Raw genomic sequence first — 22886 nt, 5'->3', positions numbered from 1 at the left:
TATAATCACTATTCCACTCTGTTATCAGATGGATGGTATAGAAATCTCTATGGCTTTCAAACCTCCTCCATTGTCTCTGTGGTCAGGGGAGAACCACACACTTCAATTTTAGACCAGTGTTTTTTGTTTAAGCTCTACATTTTATTACCACCATTAAAAAAAATGAAGAAAAATTGGTGCATGGCTGGTTATCATTATCAAAATTACAGGTACAGTGAACGGGTCATCATCTGTGGGTCTACTATTGTTGTTTCAGGCAGTAAAACAAGGCTTGCTAAAGACTTCTCCACAACTGCAGTCTGGAGAAGTGGATGGATATGTAAAAGTGGCGGTGGAATAATTTTCTTTCCCACTGCGGCAGCTGATCCTTGCAGAGATAAACATTTTAGTGCTCAAAGGGGAGCTATGTTCCCCCCCCCCTGTATTTTTTCAGTGCATTCACCCCAGAGTACTGTTCGCATGGTATTCCTTGCTGCAGTTTTTACCCATATGACCGTGCTAGGTAAGTGGTTAAGGCAGTGGTTCCCAAACTGGGTTCCGTGGTGCCTTGGGGTACTTACGAGGGAGCCTTGGGTTGGTGGTTCAGAACCAAATCAAGATCTTTATGGTCAATGTGATGGGAAAAACAAGTGTTGGTGGCCACCAATCATAAGATATGTGGACAACCAAAGCACAACCCTGTCCACCACCACAAAGCTGAGCCTAAGAATAACAGGTAAACAATATTGACTTAATTGAATAATTTTTGCTAAATTTCTCAATAAAACATTTTTGGCCTAGGGGTGCTGTGGAAAAAATTTCATGATTCAAAAAAGTTTGGGGACCACTGGGTTAAGGAATGAAAATAATTTTGCAATCCTCGGTGATTACTTGCCATAATAATGTAATATTGCTATAGACCGGTGTAATACCCGCTATGCGAGGATTTACTTCTGACACAGCATTGTGCTACAGTGTATGCGCATGCTATTACACAGGCTACTATTCCTAGCAGCTGCTGCAGTTGTGCAAGATGTTGAGGGGACGCCCCATGAGCAGTGTCAGATGTAAGGCAAGTTACAGTTGGAGGCAGGTGGCAGTTGGTGGTGGCGGAGAAGTGCTAGTGTTGGGCAGGAGAGACAGAGAAAGTGTTAGAAGACGCAGTAAGAAGTAAAGAGTAGGGAAGATACTAGCGCATCGTGGGGAGTAGCAGAATCTGTGTCCATTATTGGGTAAACTGAATCCCTGGACATTATATTTAGTTTAGTTTTAGTGTTGGGTCTTAACTGGAATAAATGAGATTCTTTACATGAGTATAACCACCTATGACACAAATCAATAAATCCTGAATTGTTCAGATACAGGTGAATGTATTTCTAGTTATTGTGCTGTTGGCTTTGAGTATTCCTGTGCTGTCAATTCTGATGAGATACAGGGGAATGTATGTTAATATGCAACCTGCCAATTGGTGGATTTAAGGTAACACTTTTGGGTCCATATACTGTGTGTGTGTAAATCTGGCTCTGATACTAGTCCGTGCCTCACCAGCCACTGATCTTACAGTATGCCACTGGTATACTGCTATTCCAGAAAGACTGCTTGTTTGTGGAGTAGTAACTCTTTATACTGATAGATTACTCACTGAATACAAATCAGCAGTAATTTGGCCTAATAGTCACCCACAGACTAGGATGTCTTGTTTCCATGAGGGACAGTTAATGCTTCAGGAACAGATTTTGTCCACAGAATCCAATGACCAACTGCAGCAAAACAACAATATATGCACCGCCCCTATGGCACCGAACTGATTTAAACTTGCCAATGTATGACTACAGCATCTTTAACATAGTTATTGACTTCTTAAGCATTAACTTTTAACTATTTTAATAAGTATTTACTGAACAGTGTGTTTGGAAAGGGTTCTTACATGTTCTTTCAATATTGGTCTTGTGGCAGTACTCCACCTATGAGTTATTGCAAAGTTTATTTAGAAAAAAATGGCAGAACTTTTAGATTCCTTTCAGGGCTGTAGAGAGCTGCCCTGGGGAAACGTGTGTGGCCTAATTCTGGAAGGAAGGATTGGCCACTCCCCCTTAAGAAAAAAAAGAAAGCAAAACATTTTTGCAGTGCTGGGTAGGAGGGCGCAAATCCAGGAGGGGTTGGAGCGCGATTAGTGTGATCGCTCACCCCCCCTACAGGCAGAGGAGACTGCTCACTGCTGCTGAGCAGCAGCAATAGTCTCCCATTGCAGCCTAGCATACAGCAGAGTGTACTGGGCTGGAAAGAGGGTGGGGGGGCGGCATTGGACCTGGGCCCCTCCAGCAAGCCCAGGTAATTGGTACCCACTCTCCAAAATCCCCCCCCCCCCCTTTTTGAGGCCCCTGGTTCCTATTCGCAAACAAACACTGTCCAGGAGTTGATTAAACAAAGAAACATAGTTTAATATATTGAATAGCATCCCCAAACTGTTTTTATTCATGCATTTTGCTCGTGGAGTCTTTGCCTCTCTGCCTGGGGTTTGACCCTCCAGGAACTGTGGAGTAAGAGGATTTGAGAGAAGATCAAGGTTATTAATGTGTGCAGCACCTCAAAGGATAAATACAGTTAATATTCCACTAACTGTGTGTTACAAAGATGTACAAAAACGATACTTCTCCACACAGTATAACCCTAGAAAGCTAAAGGGCTAACCTGGATCTATGATACCTGTAAAATGAAAAATCTGTAGTATCCAGAACATTTATCGAACAATGGTGTGCAAAATATGGCTACTATATGTTCGAAACCAGTAATTACAACTGAAAAAAAGTTTTTTTCATTCAAATACAATCAGAACAAATCCTTGCCTGATTTTCCATGCACATCGGCTTGTGATGCGTTCATTGGCATGTCTTTTGGTCTTTTTCAATGGACATATTCCATATCTCTTGGATTTGGTAGACCTATTGGTTCCAACTGCAGGTACATTGTTTTGCAGAATGTCCTGTAACAACATCTTAACTGAGCAAGTTAAAGTTGCCACTTGGCAGTGACATGTGGTGAGATAAATGGCTGGGGAGGCACTGGCTAGTTCCACAGCTAGATTTACAGATACATATATGAACCCGAGGGTTCATGTGGGCATTAAAGGTGCAGCAGTATACAGTGCTGGAAATTTGGTGTGTTTTGATCAGGCATGTGCAGAAAAGGTAGATAGGGGAGGCAGTACCTCACCTGCCATACACTTTTTACTCCAGAGTTTGAACTATAAAAATGATTAGAATAATACAAAGATATTTATAATTTCTTTCAGATTTTTTTTGTTAGCATTTTTATAGTAAGTATACCGAAGTGCTAAGCTGCCTCACCTGGCTGCACATCACTGCCACTTGGATGATGTTCATTGGAAAGTTAGAAATGGCCATGTGCGTCAGACCCATTGTTCGCTTTCTAGGGTTATGTGAATTTAAATTGAGATACTGTTTATAATCCATTTTTTTTTTTTTTAATTTTACCTCTAGGAGTGGCTCTGTGGTGTGCAGAGGGGACCTGTTGTATCAACTACCAGCTCCTGGCAGTAAGGAAATCTTGAAACTATTACTCAATTCTCTTGGATCTGATGGCATTTTGGGATCCTCATCATATAAAGTGGATTCTAGAACTATAGTGGTTGGAGGTAATTAAGGTTTTGCCTAAAATTTAAAGATCCCTTCACCTGAAAAAAGTAAAATAAAGAAATGAATACATTTCTTATTGTATAACCTGGTAGAAACATAAGCAAGTGTGTTCCAAACCATCCTTTATTTGTTCTGCTTGACAATTTATTTACTCAATCCATTTCTGAGGTCTGTACTTCTTCATGCTATGGAGCACAGGTTCTCAAACTCTGTCCCCGAACAGTGTATGTTTTCCAGGTCTCCTTACAGAATCACAAGTGAAATAATTAACTCCACCTGTGGAACTTTTATAATGTCAGTGAGTAATGAATACACCTGTGCACCTGCTGGGTGACTTGGAAAGTGTGACCTGTGTGGGGTCCTGAGGACAGAGTTTGAAAAACTCTGCTATAAAGAAGTCTTCCTTTATCTTGTTACCTCAATTGATCTACAGCAGTAGCTTTCAACCCTAACAGTCTAGGTTTTAAAGATATCAATGCTTGTGCATAGATGTATATTCAAGCTTAATGAGGTACTAATTAAATCTATGCTTAAGCATGGATATTTTTAAAAACTGGACTGCTAGGTTACCTTGAGGACACAGTTTGAGAACTCCTGATCTTTAGAATGCTTATTCAGGTCATAACTTAACATAATTGCTTTCTCAGATTTTTAGTTATAGGTCATCACTTCCAGTTTAGCAGTCAATTATTCATACTGCATACAGCCCTTCACCAATGGTGCATATATAGGCTTTTCTCTGTCTCCTGGGATCATAGGCATTGTATTTCTTTTTTACGGAAAGTGGCAAACAATATAAACTGCTCCAGTTGAAGATCCTGCAATCAATGGATCAAGTCTTCATACTAAGAAATAACCATGGAGTAACTCAGTTGGTGAAAAGATTTATGGTTGAAGTTTTATTGTTTCTGTCTCAGAACCAGAATAGATTGTGCTCACAATGAATTTCAGCCCCACAGGTTTGTTCTCATCTGCTAGCAGAAGTGATGCAGGGCACATGGTTACTGAGTGAAAGGCAACTGCGTGTAAACATTCTAGAGTTGAGGGCAGTGTGGCATTCCCTGAGAATCCTTCAAACAATCTGAAAAGTCCCTGAGTTACTTTCATTAACTAATGGCACCAGAAGCAGGACCATGATGGAGGTATTGGCAGCCATACCATAGACAGGAGACCCTTTCCAATCCTCTGTTGTGCAAGGGCAACAGCATGGCTGATTAGCTCAGCCAATGTCTTTCATCCAGGAGAATGGAGCTTTTACAAAAAGGTTTTCCAAGGTCTTAGAAGTTAATTTCCCTCAAGTAGACTCTGATGACTCAAATCTCAAAGGTAGCTTGTCTCTACTCCAATGACAAAGGCAGAAGGAATTCTAGAAAAAAAAAAAAAAAAACCCTCTTGATACGGACTTCCTCTCTAATTACTGCCACATCTCTCTCCTCCCCTTTGCTTCCAAACTCTTGGAATGACTCCTTATCCAATGCTTGTCCTCTTTCTTTACCTCTCGCTCCATCTTCAATCATCTTTTCTCTAAAAATAGTGGCCACTTTTCCATCCTCCTCAGCCTATCAGCTGCCTTTGTAATTCTCCAGTGTCATAGGTGCCTTGGCACTACCCTCTTTGCTTTCATCTTCTTTTTCTCCATACTTCAAACTAACTGTCTTCGTGTTGGCATTCCTCAGGACTCTGGCCCTCATTCAGACCCGGTCGCAACCACCGATGTGCTCGCAACCGGATCGATAGTTAGCCCTGCGCATGCGCAGCGGCCGCACTGCACGTGCGCAAGCCCCAGAGCGAGGGAGAAACTCTCTCGCTCCGGAGCTCTCTACAAAAGGGGCGGCTGTTGATGTTGATTGACGGCTCGAACCATTTTGTAGGCTGGCAGGGGGGGGGGGGGGTGTTTTCCGAAACAGAGGCGTTCCATTTCGTGGGCGGCCACACTGACATCAGTTCCAGAGCAGGAAGCTCCCTGGGGCTTGCGGCTGCCGAGACCCAACGTTAGGAGGCCTCAACCTTATGTTCACCATCACGACCATCAACCTGGTCAGTCGCGAAGGAGGCCGCACTTCAAAAATGAAGCGGCCGCCCTCATACAGAACGAGCGCTCGCTTCTTTAGAAAGCAAGGAGAAAGTGGTCCCTATATTGGAGTGCACTTATATTTGCATAAGTGTATTTATTATAAAATGTATCCTTTATTAGGTGTACTTTAATAAACACATAATTACAAACAAAATTCAGCAAAATAAAAACTTGTATAGATAAGTAAAGAAAGTATTAAAACAAAGGCTATGATTATCTGTGTCCCGTTTTCCTATTACTGTGCTGCATGTATAGAGTGCTCATTCATCTTATTGCTAACAGTTAAATGCAGATGTAATCTGCTCTATACACATTTATAGAACATCAATACAACAGGGAATTGGATGTTTTGTTTAATAACATATAAATATCCCCACAGATTTAAGGTGTGTTACAGCAGCATGTTTATGGAGATACAATGTCTCATATTCCCATCCACATAAATTCCGGAAATAATGTATCTTATTTTTACTAAGAGTCCCTAATCATTCAGCTTTGTGCAAAATTGCTGGATTTATATTGTTAGATATAAAGATATGATATATAGGAATTTTTTTTTTTTGTAATTGAATGCATCCAACAAATCTTGTTTCAGTATTTGATTTACATGTGAACTCTCATTCCACATCACATTTATAATATTTTAAATGCAGGAACTAGTGTCTATTTCTCTCCATTTATTTAATGCAGATATTGTGCTATTAGCTGTTTAAATGAGAGCCCTAACACAATATTATTATTTTATGGATTAGAGAATGCTGTTGTATTCACCCTTATTGACTGCTCCATATAGTAACAGCTCTGTCAGTGAGTTGTAGCGATACCGCAGCTGTGACCTGTTTGCAGCGTGTCTCACATCACTGATCCACAGCAATGTTGGGTGTAATGACACTGTTATGGTGTCAGTCCCCAGCCGTGGTCAGTTTGACAATCGCTTACATGTGCTACAATAATTCTGTTATCTAGCACATCTATTGCAGTGTGTATATGTGTGTGTGTAATATATATATATATATATATATATATATATATATATATATATATATATATATTAAGCAGAGACTGTGGCACTCGCAGGTCTTTCAATTAAATGAAAACATAGGACTCTTTAAGCCTTAATTCTGATGTTTCAATCTCATTTATTCGAGATTTTCCTCAGGGATGTGCGTTTCACTGTAGCTTTTTCAAATAGGCAAGCCGACCGTTGCCTTTCCTGGTTCTTTTATGTGTTGAACCTCCAATCCCTTCAGTGTTCATTTGAAAATTGCAATCCACCTCTCTGGTCATCATGTCAATCATTATAGATCATAATTATATAGGTTGTGTCATCTAAAATAACATGAATATATAGTCTGATATATACAGGTCTAAAATATGACCTAACAATTAACTGAAATATATATTATATTCAATTATTATATTTATATATTTTAATTGAAATCCTTATATAATTATTTATATCTGCTTATTCCAACATTTTAATTAATATCTATTGTATCCTAAATGGTTTGATTTGTATCTGTTGTTATAAGCTATTAATGTGAATAAATGTATAAAAATCAATATTTATTATAATTAGTGATATTCCTTAATAAATGAATAAATACAAAAATATTGCCCAACCTGTAAACAATATTATATATTATTCACATTAACTTATCGTGAGGTACATTGTGAAATTCAATACCTTTACCTATTAAATTAATAAATACCAAAGTAAATATTAACCTAGTGTAAATAATGTTATATATTATACGAATTAACTTAAATATTAATTATCATGAAGTACAGTACATTTATGTGGAATGAAATACATTTTCTCTATTAGAATAAAACTATTAAGTGGGATCTAAAATTAAGATATATCTTTTAGAGCATAGTGTATATAAATTAAACTGTTATATTTATATTACATAATTTATTAAATATTAATTATTGTGCTATAGTGTCTCAAATTAATATACCATAACATCAGTGAATTTAGCATACACCATCTACAGCCCTCAAATAGTGCTAATTTCAGTCAGTGTAAATGATCCTCAACAATTTATACCATGTATATCAATCGATACAGATCATCATTCAACATGTTGACCTTGGAGGTATTGGTATTATATAGAAGGTTATCACTTATATACGTGGTGATCAATTGGTCTACAGAAACATAGAAAAATTTATGTTCATTAAGACCCAGTGGTGTAATACTGTTCATCAAGAATATTTGGATACTTTTTTTAAGGAGTTCATGAGTTATATCACCTCCTCTTAGGCCAAGTTTTATTTTCTCCATTCCAAATGCAATCAGGCCACTACTTTTACCTTGATAGCGCAAGAAGTGTCTGGCTACACACTAGTTAGAGCTTTTCATTCTGTTGTTGTCCTTGTATGCTTTATTGATATTGGACACATGTTCTAATATCCTCTTTTGCAGATGTCTTTTGGTCATACCAACATATGCCTTTCCACATGGACATATCAGACAGTATGACTCCAAGTGTTGAACAATTAATGAAATCCTTTCTCACATCTATTTCCATACCTATTCACGTAGTAATATCTTTTTACCATGAATTCACAGGCCTTACAATGTCCACACTTATGGGATCCAGTGTTTTGTTCTTTAAATTTCCTCTTGATATCAAAATGACTATCAGACAATCCTTGAAATTTTGTGACGTCCTCCAGCTATTAATTTTTGGACCTTTAACAGCTGCTAGGTTCTCGTCTGTTTTGAGTACATGTAAATGTTTCTGGAGCAGTCTGTAAACTCTTCCATTGTTTACAAAGTACCCACAAATCTGGTTTCACCTTTTTTCCTGTATCATTCTGGTATAATAGTGTATCTCTATTTTTCAGTTGTTTCCTGATAAGCTTTCTTGATTTTGATTACTATAACCTCAAGATCTCAATTTACCACCTAATTCCTTGGCTCTTTTTTTGGAAAGTTTCTTCTGTAGAGCAATTTCTTTTCATTCAAATAAATTCCCCTTTCGGGACACAATTTTTTTTTATAGCTGGAAAATGAGAGCTCTGATAGTGTAAAATACTATTAGTTGCTGTTTTCTTTTGGCATCTGTCACTAAATTTCTCTCCATTGGTTTGGACAATACACTATTATGCAGTGCATAGGTAAGTGGTGTTAACTTACCCGATCTCTGTCGTCCCCTGTGGAGCAAGGTATCTGGTGAACCAGCAGGCAGACGACAGAGATCGGGTAAGTTAACATCACTTACCTATGCACTGCATAATAGTGTATTCCAGTACCTGATGCTCCGGTTCTGTTTCTATGTGATTTTCGAGGTGGAGAGGAACTGTGGAATCAGCATACCAGTAAAGAGGGCTTGAGATTGGTCCAGTTTGGACATATTACATCAACAATAACCGCATCAATATCAGACTAGTGCACTATATATTGCAAGAACGTACTGCCAAAAGTTTTTGCCACCAGGTTAAGCAAGTCACATTGACTATTTTTGTTAAGAACGCCCATCCAACAGCAGGTGGTTCACACCGGGACTTTTATTTAAGTCATTAACACTCTGACTCCGAGCTAGTCATACCAAACACTAATTATTACTAATACATATATACATATCTAATTTCTAGTCAAGTGATCTCCAAGCGCTGAAGTACCTTTTTATATTTTAGTACTTCCTTCACGAGGTTAGGGTACCTCGTACACTTTAGCAGCTAGAGACCATCATAGACCTTTTTTGTAGCGCAGACCTACCATAAAACCATTATCATTGAGTTTATCAATTAATTCCATTAGGATATTCTCTTCTCCTTCCCAGACAATGAAGATGTCATCTATAAATCTAAACCACATATTTAGCTTTTCTGTGTATTTTAAATTTTCCTCTGAAAAGACCACCACCTGCTCCCACCAGCCTAAATATAAATTAGCATACGTTGGGGCACATGTACTGAGTGTTGCCTTGCCTCTGCATTATTTACCTTCTCTCTGGCTCTTCTGGTACTCCCTTTCCTGACTGCCTACTAGCCTGTATTGTTTCAAACATGCCCTAAAATGCACTTGTTTGTCAGTTGTCTTTAACTTCCTAAGATGTCACTGGGTCTTTAAGTGATATTATTTTTTAATGGTCACTAACTTTGTATAATTTCACTAGTTTATTTTTGTTTTCCAGAATGTTGCACTGTAGGTGGGCCTGATTTAGATTGTAGAGGGACATATTCTACAGTAGCTCACATCTAAATTGCAGTATAAAAATTAAAGCTATTCAGCATTTGCAGGCTTAGTGCAAAAGCATTTAAAAGTACTTTCTGCAAGAATCGGTGGAAAAGGACAAATATGCCTTTGTAGGGGCACTCTTATGACAGATAATTGTTTATATATGGATGATGATGGAATGATTAGTATGAATAAAACTTAACGTTTAATATACACCTTTAAAAGGAAGTTCTCCCCAAAGGGTGATGTGTAGATATAACAGAAATCTACTAAGGACAAAAAATAACAATATAAACGTCCTTTGAAGTGTAAATGAGTATTATTTATTATTGATAAAAATTCAATGAGTAATCAGCTCCTGTTAAGGGTAATGAATATTCTAATTAATCCTAATTTCAATCTACAGGGAGGCACATATGATTACTTCATACAGTACATATCTGGCGAAGTATAGTAGTTTTTAATTAGATATCTGTTGTGATCGACGTATACATAAATGATAGTCGGTCAGAAACAATTATATATTGTAAGAAAACACACTATGATAACTAAGAAAGATGATTTATTAGGATAATCCAGCAGCTTTGAAATCTGTGTCCCCTGTAGATGAGTGAGGGATATATATTGTAATTATCAGTACACATATATTGACATTGCAGATAGTGATAAAGTCTGTGTCCTGTCTCTGTCTATGCTCATTTACCATGCTGATCTCTGAATAACCACACCAGCAGCTCTGACCCACGGACTTTCCCTGTGAGGTATCTTTCTATTGTTCTCCCGCGCTCTCTCATCTGAGTCCTAGTCTGTGACTCCCCCTGCAATGCCTGAGAGTAACAGGGGTGAGATTTAGTTCTATTCTCAGACAGCAGAAACGCTGTCTGTTTCCCCTGGAATAAACGTTGTATTCTCTCTCATCCCCTGTTTGATGTAGACAGGGGAAAGTAGAAGTGACTCCACGTTACTTTATTCCAGGTTTTACTTTCTTCAGCTTAAACCTTTTTTATATATATCTATTTATGCTATATGTCAAATTCTCTGTTTTCATTTAGTACATGTGCAAATTTTTTTTTTTGACACTGATGAGTGTCACTACTCAGTATATATACTATTGCTTCTCTATGTTCATTAACATTTTTTGAATTATTAATGATTTTTTTTCTTTATATATTGTAATTCACCTTATGCATTGACTTACCCTTGTGTTGTGATACATAACCCTGTTTTTTCAGGGCACATCCTTTATTACATATGTACACAAATATGTTGCATATGTCCATGGTTTAGGTTGATATTCAGTACAAGTATAATTGTTTCTGTTATTTTTCTTTATTGCACTGAAAACTGTCATTATTCAGTACATGTAACACTCATTGTGTACTTACCATTATTGTTTGGATTTTTTCTTTTTCATATACATTTTCTGTTTTGGGATATCACTTTGCTTCTCATAGTGCAAACTCTGCTGATATAATATGGCAATTTAATATATGCATTTATCACTACTCCAAGGTGTACTATTCTTTACCTAGCATATCTGCTAAAAACCAATATGAGTTAACATACTTGGGATAAAAGTCCTCCCAAGCACAATCCTCTTAGTTATAGGGGGACACAGACTTTAATATCAGTACACATATATTGACATTGCTGATAGTGATAATTACAATATATATCCCTCACTCATCTACAGGGGACACAGATTTCAAAGCTGCTGGATTATCCTAGTAAGTCATCTTTCTTAGTTATCATAGTGTGTTTTCTTACAATATATAATTGTTTCTGACCGACTATCATTTATGTATGTCGATCACAACAGAGATCTAATTAAAAACTACTATAGTTTGCCAGATATGTACTGTATGAAGTAATCATATGCGCCTCCCTGTAGATTGAAATTAGGGTTAATTAGAATATTCATTACCCTTAACAGGAGCTGATTACTCATTGAATTTTTATCAATAATAAATAATAATACAAATTTACACTTCAAAGGACGTTTATATTGTTGTTTTTTGTCCTTAGTAGATTTCTGTTATATCTACAACATCACCCTCTGGGGAGAACTTCCTTTTAAAGGTGTATATTAAACGTTAAGTTTTATTCATACTAATCATTCCATCATCCATATATAAACAATTATCTGTCATAAGAGTGCCCCTACAAAGGCATATTTGTCCTTTTCCTCTGCTTCTTGCAGAAAGTACTTTTATGTGTTTAGCACAAACCTTTAGGGTGCACCACCAACTTAGTCATCCAAAAATTTTTTATTGTGATGAACCATGATGCTGGTATCAATTATGTAATAGCAATTTTTCCATTCATTTCAATTGTATTACTTGTGCGTACTCACAAGTTTCATACTTAGTGCAAAAGCAGCCAGTATTTACTCTGCATGCAAAAATATATATATTTGAACCCCTTGCAATGAAAAATGGTTCGCAAACGTGTCCTATTTTTGCTTTGCTCCCAACTCAGAATCAGCCACTGTATCTATACATTGCACAAATTGTGTTAGTGAGGTCTTCCAATCCTGTATGGAGGCATTGAACTATATACATATCTAAACCCATAGGCAGGAAAAAAAATTACATTGAACCAACTTACCAAATTCCTCTACTCGCTCCTACCTTGACCCGCTCCAATCTGGATTATGTCCCATCTACTCCAGATACTGCCCTTATTATAAAGTCACCTCTCTGCCAAGTCAAAGGTTAATTTTCAACTTTTTAATCATCTTGTATCTCTCTAATGAAGGGGCCTATTTATCAACCAGTTTTATCATATGGATGAGTGATGAAACTTGTTGCATATGATGGAAAATCAAATGATCCAGGCACCAGCAGATGTGTATGGATAAAAATCCTCTGCTGCCCGTAACAGCTGCTCACCCAGAGGTTTTTGCCAACACTCTCGCAAACAACGTAATAGGAAGGATCTATATATACATATACTTGTGTACATACATACATATACAGTATATATTAGCATAACTTAGTATCTAATAGTGGTATTTCCAGTAGTGAAAATCCACATAAGAATGGTACTGCAGCCAATCTGCTCCTAACGATCATCTGTTTGAAAAATGACAGTTGGGAGCTGATTGGATGGATAAATAGGCCCCTTAGACACTGCAGAACATAATTCTGTACACCCTTTACTCAATTAGCCTTCATGGCACTGTTCTCCCCACGTTTACCTCCTACCTTTACAACCACTTCTTTGGAGGAGGAACCAGAGATTGCAATTATCCCTCTAAACCTGCTGGGGTCACACAAGGATCATTCTAGGCCCTTTACCCCTTACCATTGTACACCAGTGAAAGGCTACTTGCGCCACAGGGCTGCATGTGCCCCTCCCCACCCTTCACTTGGGCCTATTTTGCGTTGTCATATTTGTTTTATAGCTTGTTTTAAATAGCCTGGTGAATGTAATTACAGATACTGTAGGTGTCTTTCATTGCATAAATGCATTACTTTAACTTGCTACTTATGTTAACTGTAATGTGTGGCCATTTTGAAGATTAGAGTGCTACCCACTGAGGCTCCCAAAGTGAATAAGATTGTCTATCACTGTACACCAGGGGTGGGCAACAAGTGGCCCTTCAGCTGTTGAACTACAAATCCCAGCATGCCTTGCAACCGTTTTAGCATGGCCAAATAACCAAACTGGCCAGGCATGCTAGGATGTGTAGTTCTACAACAGCTGAGGGGCTGCTTATTGCCCACCCATACTGTACACCCTTCCAAGTTTGTGTGGTGATGATGATAATCTAATTCTGTTTACAGTACTACCTCCATGCTGACTGGATGCAGTCAGGAAGCCGACTGTCAAAATGCCCACCGCCAGCTTCCCGACTGTCTAATCCCAGCAGGGGTCTAATGATATGCGTCAAAATCCCAATGCCTATCATTATCCCTATGCCGGGAGCCCAACAGCCGGCATACCGAATGAAGGTAAGGCGGGGGAGGGGAGGAGGGTTAGGTTAGGGGCTCCCAGGGGGGACTTAGGGTTAGGCACCCCCCTGGGAGGGTTAGGGTTGGGCTAGGGGAAGGGGGGGTTAGGGTTATACACCCCATGGGGGAGGTTAGGGTTAGGCACCCCCCCTGTGAGACTTGGGTCTAGGCTGCGGGGATGGGGTGGTTAGGGTTAGGTTGGGGGGGGTGGAAGGTTAGTTGTACCTGCCTAAACCACCTCTCTGGATCTACACTCCTGCCGGTCTTCCGGTGTTGGGATTTGAACTGCCGGTTATTCATACGGATTCCATGCTGACAGCACCAAAATCTACCGTTCTTTCCTGAATTGCAAATATTCCTGTCTGTTATCCTTTCATGGATGTCCCAGCATTTTTAAACTAGACACATCTAAAACTAAATTTAGTCTTCCCTCCCCGTAGAGTTCCCCATCCCTACTTTGACCCTCCCTCACAGTTGACAACACTAGACTTTTCTGTTCCTCATATCATCTGCCTGGATGGTGGTCTTGTAGTTTTCTCCACTTTAGTACATTCTCAATGCTGCATCTAGACTTAAAAAAAAATATATATATAATTTTTTTTTTTCACTAGGACTTTTGCCTATAATGCTCTCTCTCCTACCCCCCCAACCTCTATATCTCTAACATCTTCCATAATACTCCCTCCTGCCCTCTGCTCCACAGATCTGATAACCTTTCAGACACTTTAAAAACTCACCAATACTCCATCTAAATTTTCCTCATTTGCCAATACCCCTACACATACCATGTAATCTTGAGGGTCAAAAATGTCATAGATATCATTGTTTGTAGGGAGCCACAGGTTCCACAGCTCCTACCATAACTGACTTAAGTGAAACTTAGAAACATAACAGGTACATGGGTACAACTTAATAGAATAAATGCATGCTACCAACCTGCTTCACTGGCTCTCATCCCCTTCAGAATTAAATTGAAACTCCTTACCTGCATACTCAAAGCACTTGATCACTTCACCCCTCGTACATATTCAACATAACTTCTTTCCACACTCCCTACCACCAACTTGCCATTTTCAATGTTTTACTGCCTCTGTTCCCCCATTGTTACCTCATCTCACACCCACCTCTCAAGATTTCTCCTGCTCTGTCCCCCTCCTTTGGAACTCACTCCCTCACCAAGTCAGACTTTCTACCAATATTACCAGCCTCAAACATGCACTCAAAACACACCATTTCATCAGTCGACCACCCATCTATTGGTAGAACCTGTTTGGTCACAATAGGTGGCAGCAGAATGTAAAATGAATGTTAGTCCACACAGATGTCTTAACCAGGATAGTGGGTTTATTTGGTAACAGTGGTGGTCACCGTAATAGCCGTAGGCACAGGGATAACAGTGGTAATAGATTAATGGCTATGACAGCAGTAATAGGTCTCACAGCAGGAGTTAGGTACTGCACATCCATGCAACACTCTACACAGTGGTGCAAACAGAGTTTGCACATGCTCACTATACAGCAGTGACATCATTCCACTGGTACATCACTGTATGCAAGAGGGGACAGTGCTGGATTGTACTCTCCAACACCCCCTCCTCGTTCAAGATGGTCTATACTTGCCTAAAAAATATTTTACACTTCACTTGAGCATTTCTTATGTTGGGTATACACTGATAGATAAAATGTGTCATATTTCATCTGGCAGCCAGTTGATTTCATGGCCATACACTGAGATATTTTACAATGTATTGGCCATGATACTGGTAAAGAGAACTTTCCCAGTTTTTCCCCTGGGAAATGGTAACTGTCCACCAGTCGACCCTGGCAGTGCATACATTTCCTGATGCAGCTGACTTGTAACTTCAACATGGACAATTTGGTATGTATGACTGACCAAGATTTTATGATTGCGCTTATACACAGTACAGTTATCTGGGGGATTCGCCAATATTAGACAAAGTTAGGTGGAAAGCGCTGCTCAAACATACATAAAATCAAGCAAGTATAATAGATAAATAAATAAATCACTTTTTAATGCACAATAAAACACAATGATATGTCTCCAGCATACTGATGCTATAAGGTAAATGTCCAGGATAACATAAGCCACTAGTAGAAATATGTATGGTATTACAATACCACTGTGGATAATAAAATGACTCGTTAGTCCCTCCTACACAAGAATAAAGTCACTATTGGGACCATTGAGTCCGTCCATAGGAAAACATTTGTATAAATGCTGTGTAGATAAAGCGTATAATAGGCAGATTGTCAAGGTAATTGTATAGTGTATGCACAGCATTAGCAAAGTCTACCTATAACCAAAGACATTTAGACTATGCAATAAAAAGTGAAATATAGCACTTCAAATATATTCCAGTCCACACTTTTTCAGGAACACCTTTAGCAATGGTGATGTCAGTCCCTTTGTTGGCATACCAGTGGCAATATATGTTTGCTACATAGGTTACGCTAATAGACATTTTCTCCACTAATTCATGAATGAAGTGATGTCTAATAGCAATGTGCTTAGACCGTCCATGGTGCTTGGTACTATAAGACAAGTCAATTGCACCCTTGTCACACTCCATGCTGATAGTGTCATCTTGGCTAAAAGGGTTAACTCCCACAAAGGGGCATATGTAATAGGCTGCAGACTTCAAGTATCAACAAGAATGCCCAATGTTTTAAAGTAGCAGTTATTTAAAAGACAAAATCAGCTTAGTTTTGCCTTTTTAAATGACTGGTAATTTAAAACATTTTGCAGTCTTAAACATATACCCCAAAGTTTTTTTACATTTTTTTTTTTTTTAAACCATAAGGCTTCCTAAGCAGTTTCTGTAAATGCCATGTATTCCACCTCAGTGGTGGATAGGATGACAGTGGGTTGCTTTCTGCTTGCATAGCTGGCTGCTAGTACAAACAGGTATCCTGTATATGAATGACTGTCATCTTCATCTGATCCCCAGTCTGCATCACAGAAAGATTTAAATACAGAATTTCCAGACTTTGAAAACTCTAATTTTAAAGAAGTTAAATCCTCATCGGGGTTCTCTTGACTGCAGTCCAGGGTTTCCCGGGATTATTTGCAAATTGGCTCACAGCATGTGTGATGTTTGGACAAGTTCAAATGCTTTCATACATTAAACCTCCAATAAGGAACTTTCTTAATTTCCTCTATCAAAACACTATCTCTTATAATTGTTGTGCTTTTGTCATTGGGAGTACTAACTGGTTTTGATTCTGTTATTGGGAGTACTAACTGGTTTTGCATCGGTCATTGGGAGTACTGACTGGTTTGCATCGGTCATTGCATACTTGGTAAGTATTGCTTCTTTATATCAATGTTGATCAATTGTGACAGTTCCTGAACTCATGTTTTGGAAAATCCCCAAACCTAACAAGTGATGTGCAGGCCCCAGGTCTTTAAACTTGAATTTTTGTTCTAACAGCTGTTTGACACTGACTGTATATTTTTCCTGACCTGCTAGCAGTGGTATATGTATATGACTATAATGAAGAATTTGTACTCTTTTTTTTTTTTTTTTTTTTTTTTTTTTGTCTTGTGCTATAGACTGTGATCAGTATCTAAACTCACAAAGTTCATCTCTAATAGTGCAGCATATAGCTTAATGTACCAAGAATGACACTTCTCTGTTTTAGACAATTCTTTTTTTAATAGACAGAAAATTCCTTCTTGCTTAGGGTTGCTATATTTCAAAAATAAAAAGCTGGGACACACCCTCATGATCAATAAATATTGACTGGTTCAACTTTGCTTGCAGTATGTGCACATTACTCAGAGAAGCATAATGAGAAACATGCATTTATTGCTCTGGGATGAACAGTGGGCACAGGAGATGCAAAATTACACTTACACCCTGAAACAATGATGTCCCATCTGGTATCTATTGGGACATATGTTCTTTATTCCCAACTTTTCTCATGAAATACATAATATTCTCCGCTTATGTTACCTACATAAGCACCAACTTCTAAAGGTTATAAGCCCCACTTCTGAAAGGCACTCCCTGGTGTTTTGCTGGTGCAACTTAGAAAATGTTCAGTGCTGCTAATACAAAAGCATTCAGTAAGTTCTTCTATGTCTATTGCATCTCTCTGCCCAAATTAGTGCAGCTGCCCCATGTCACCCATGGTGCCCTGCACCCTGAGTCACAGGCACTGTAACTACAAATGCCTAGGTGGTAGTGTCACTGGCATATCCAGCTGCTGCACCCCAGGAAAATGCAAGTTACTTCTGGGTTCAGGATGTAGCTGGCTATGTCGTGGCTGGTGGATGTGTAGTGGGGTCATTCCTGGACACTGTGACTGGGCATCAGAAACCACCAGACAGCCATCAATGACGGTGGCTACACCTCCAGTGAGCAGCCTTCCTCCTCACAAAACCTGAACAATTGGGCATACCAAAGACTCATCCCAATTTAGCAACCTTATTCTTGGAACATGTTTTCATTGTAATGCTCAGGAGGTTCCATATAAATTTCTTCAACTAATTATCCATTTAAGTAAGTGGGGTTAAAGTCTAACTGGTACAGCAGCAAATAATGCATTGCAGATATGGTAATGACTAAATGTAATGTACTGTACCTTGCAACAGGTTAGAAGATTTCCCTGTAGCAAATCCTGGATTTTTGTGTATATCATTTAGTGAAAAGGTGGGCTTTATAACAGGCAATAGTTGTCTCTGCATTTAGGTTTCTTTTTTTTTTTTTAATATAAAAGATCCACTTATTCTTGACTGTCTTGCGGTGTTGACCATTTGATAACTGTACATGTATAATTATCAATGATGTCAAGTATTTAGCTATTGCAGATTTCCACTCCTCCCAGTCATTACTTGACTTTGCTTCTTGGATATTTTGAGGTTCACAGAATGCAATATTTACAAATGTTTTATCAGATATCCTTAGGGGTTTTTATATATATTTTTTTTATTTTCCTGCTCTGTGATTGGATGTTCACATTGGCAGTCTCTAACTCAGACACTCTTCCAGCTGTCAACATATGTGTTGCTGTTTTGGTTGCAGCTTCACATTAAGTGGGGCTGTTTCCATGGAATACAATGTCCCTGGATTTTCTAAGCTTTGTTTGTAATGTTCCATAGTCTGTATCCTTTTATTTGGAAGTATCCACGCTTTATACTCCACTGACTTGGGATCCAGTTTATGCCTCTACTCCTTAGGGATGATTAACACTGCTTTCTTCCAGACCATGCCTCTAGCGGTTTTTCGCATTTCACAGCTACTGCGGGCTCAGTTTCTCATATATACTGTGGTAGACACTGCTTCTGCCCAAAAACTGTTTTCTATGCCTGCATCACTCAGCATAGTGCGCACGCCCTTTATAATTGTGCAGTTGGCCTACACTGTAACACCGTCGTGTTCAGGTGTGTATGCAATGGTTAGCTGTGCTCAATGCCATATTTCTTCAAGAAGACAGCTACACACTTGTTCTCATATTCTTCGCTATTTTCAAATCTCAAGATCTTAAATTTGTAAACCCGTTGGAGTCTCCATCAAACTCTTGTCTGCAATTTTGTTTATTACCTCACTTTTAGTTTTTAATTAAATAAATGTGCGATGACTTGTGAAGTCCTCAATGAATGTAAGAAACATCAATAACTGCTTATCGTTTCTACCTCCATCGCAACAAACATGTCTGTATGCTCCAATACCAGTGATGCCTCAGTTCAGGTTCCTGTCTTCAGAAGGGTAGAATGGGTTTGCTTTCTCTTTAAACAGCTCTCGCATGCCATTGTCTCTGGATTGTTCACGGCTATTACAGTAACCATATAATCAAGAAGTTTGTGGACATTATCATACCCTGGGTGACTTAGTCATCTACAGGTATGCCACAGCTCCATAGACTGGCCTGCATCAGAGGCAAATCACGTAACACTCATATGTGTCAAGGATTTATAGTTGCTGACACTGGGTTGCATTGCTATCACAGTCCCTTTATTTTTTTTTTACTCCCAGCAACACTCTTGCCCTCTGTGAACTTAACCTTGAATCTCTGGTCTTCTAGGACACTTATGGTAATAAGGTTGGTCCTCAAAACTGGTACGAATAACAAATACTGGCTGTCTGTGACTATGGTTTCATCTTTCAGGCACACTGTTATTGCTTTGACTTTTGTGGCTGTAAGGACTTTCTCTGATCGCCCTGAAATCTATGGTCACACTTTATCGTAGCTGAAATGCCTTGTGGCTCCCAAGTCTATGTATCGGCAATCCTTCCAGCTACTGTCTGACATTTAAAGCTGCTTTTGTGTGCCAGTTGAATCTTTCAATTTGCATTCACAGGCTTTATGTCCCACTTTGTGACATATGAAACACTTTATACTTCTCTCACAGAGGACACTAAGCCCAAAATGCCTATCTATCAGCATTTGTATCAACCAGTAAGCTTTTGTGAAATGCAGCTGCTTAGCCCTCATGATCTCCATTGATGGCTTAGTTGCACAGGCCCAAAACCACTGCTAAGCAATCAAATTCCGATATCCGATTTTGCAGGAATCCAGTTGGATGGCTGCAAAATCTGTTAATTTCTGAGATATGGATAACATGTCTATATACTTATTCATGTATCTTCATGTGCTCAGTTTGGTACTTTACAGTGTATGCCAGGGCAGGACTGGGACTGAAAATAGGCCCTGGCATTTAAAGCACACAGGCCCACCTCGCGTCAGCATCTAGGTCCTGGCAAAGACTCCTCCCCTTACGATTTCTGACTCCTCCCACTTTTTAGTCTATGCTCTTACAAATATAATTAATATTTGCACCACATACGAGTATACATCATTCTCTGTATTACAAAACACACAACAGAGCAAATCCTGCAGGGAATTCAAACATGTACCATAGTCAGACATTTGGTTGGTTCTGTTAAGTAAAGCTGGCACTTCATTGTGGTAGGTCACACGCAAAGATAAGGGAAGGCATTTTTCCAAATGACCAAGCGCTAGCTCAGCAGTTGTAGAGGATTAGATAGTGTTCACTGTAGGAACTTTTTAGGGCAGGGGTGCTGAACACAGAGGATGACATGAAAAAAAACAGGTGTGGTCTCACTGGGAAACGGCGTGACCACACAATAGTACCCCCAATTCAAATTATGCCAAAGAGTAGTGCCCCTTCGTCACATTACAGTAGTATCCTTTATTTATGTTAAATCACACAGTAGTGCCCTTTATTCAAATTACACCACAGTAGAGCCCATTCACGTTATGCCACACAGTAGTACAGTATGCCACACACATTAATGCCCTTTCTAACACATGCCACACACCATGCCACTTCTAATGCATTATGCCCCACAGTAAAGTTCCACGCACATTAGTCAGGGCCGCCAGCTCACCAACTTACAGATGCAGCCATGGGAGACAGTGCAGCTGTCAGTCAAATCTGGCATCTGTCATGAGCCAACTGGAGCTCACAGATTGGCAGGCACTGCTGATTGGCTGCTGTCTGCAAGCTCTGATTGACTCACGACCGAAGCCAGGAGGTAATATAGGCTGCTCTGTGTTTCCAGGACTGTGGCTGCATGCCCACTAAATCATGCTGATCTGGGCACCCCCTCGACGGCACTGACCAGATTGGCCCATCTGGCCATCGGCCCTTCTGGCAATCTGCCAGAACGGCCGGATGGCCAGCTCAGCCCTGGTGTGCACCTCAGGTTTTTCCTCTTCATCAGACCTTTATGTTCATACACTGCCTGCAGGGTTATCCACATGTCATGTGCTGACATTGTGCCATGAGTTATGGAATACACGTGCTGTTCTACTGCTAAGCCAATATTTTTCCATGGCTCTACTTGATCAGAATTTTAATTGTCACCTGGGACATTTGTGATCTTCCACAACTTTTTCTCACTTTAACTGCATCTCCATAGCAAATTTTCACGTGGTGTAATTTTTTGAGCCTCTGTTTTACAAACCTCATGCTTGCTACTGTAATGTGCATTTTCTGTTTTGCTCCAAATACAGGACTTTTCTGTATACTGCACACTCTGGGTACTGGGCCCATATTTTGTTACAAAAGGTGTTGGCCGAGTGTAAAAATTTAACTTTCACATGTTCTTAACCAGGATGCTAGGTTTATTTGGTAACAGCGGTGGAAGTGGCTGGGGAGGCACTGGCTAGTATCAGAGCCAGATTTACATTTACCTTACCACGCGTCACTGCTCCACTTAGTTGCTGAATATTGCGTTCTGTAAGTTGTGATCTTTTGTAATTATACTCTTCTTGCAACGACCTGCGCAGACTGCATTAAATAGTGGAGCAAGACCTGACATTTGGCACATTTGATTGCATCTACAGCACTAGTGTTCCTTTCATGTTTTCATCTAAGAAGAAAAGTATTTGATTAAATGTGACCACTTACTTTGGCCACTTCTGGGATTTATCGTATTTGCTGACTAGGATTATTTTTCTATGCAGATAAGTCTTTTCATTTGGAGTCGCACACATTCTATTTGTGTGCAGCTACTTAGTTTAAAACAATTAAAATGGTTATAAAATGTTTTAATACTATTTCTCACATTTTAGTAAAGCACAGATTTATTTTGATTCCCATTCAACAACTGACACTATGCTCATCCTTATGGTGTATACAGGCTTCTTTACTCCCTTACCCTCCCTGTGACTCACCTCTGCTTGCCCAACAAGAAAGTGAGTTACCCTACACGCGCCCCTTTGTACTTGGCCTATCTTTTGTCTGTTCCTGTGATATGTCAACTTACATGTTTTGTATGTATTTAAAGTAGGGATGAGCGGGTTCGGATCTATGGAACCCGAACCCCCCCCCCCCCCATCCGAGTCGGATGTGAGTCCGGCTCGAGTTCTCCCGCCTGACTCGGACCTGAAATCGAGGCAAAACGTCATCATCCCGCTGTCAGATCTTGCGGGTTTTGGATTCTATAAAAGGTCCCTCCGTCGGTGCCATTTTTCACTCCGCCTGTGGACAGTGAAGAGGGAGGGTGGGAGTTAGGGCGGGCTGGGCTGGTCTGTGCT

At 39.4% G+C, this 22886-nt stretch overlaps 1 protein-coding gene across 3 annotated transcripts in view; it reads left to right on the top strand.

The window, feature by feature from the left end:
* Nucleotides 1-22886, top strand: part of LOC148540394 (uncharacterized) — a 70881-nt gene that overhangs the window by 33316 nt on the left and 14679 nt on the right. For all 3 annotated transcript variants that reach the window (XM_088445854.1, XM_088445846.1, XM_088445839.1), the window contains exon 10: nucleotides 3480-3634. In XM_088445854.1, coding sequence (XP_088301980.1) covers nucleotides 3480-3634 — 155 coding nt within the window. The remainder of the gene's footprint in view (nucleotides 1-3479; nucleotides 3635-22886) is intronic.

The sequence above is a fragment of the Taudactylus pleione genome, unplaced genomic scaffold (assembly GCF_031769625.1).
Source record: "Taudactylus pleione unplaced genomic scaffold, aTauple2 ptg000019l, whole genome shotgun sequence".
In the NCBI taxonomy this organism is placed as follows: domain Eukaryota; kingdom Metazoa; phylum Chordata; class Amphibia; order Anura; family Myobatrachidae; genus Taudactylus; species Taudactylus pleione.
This window is presented reverse-complemented; position numbering and strand designations above follow the sequence as displayed.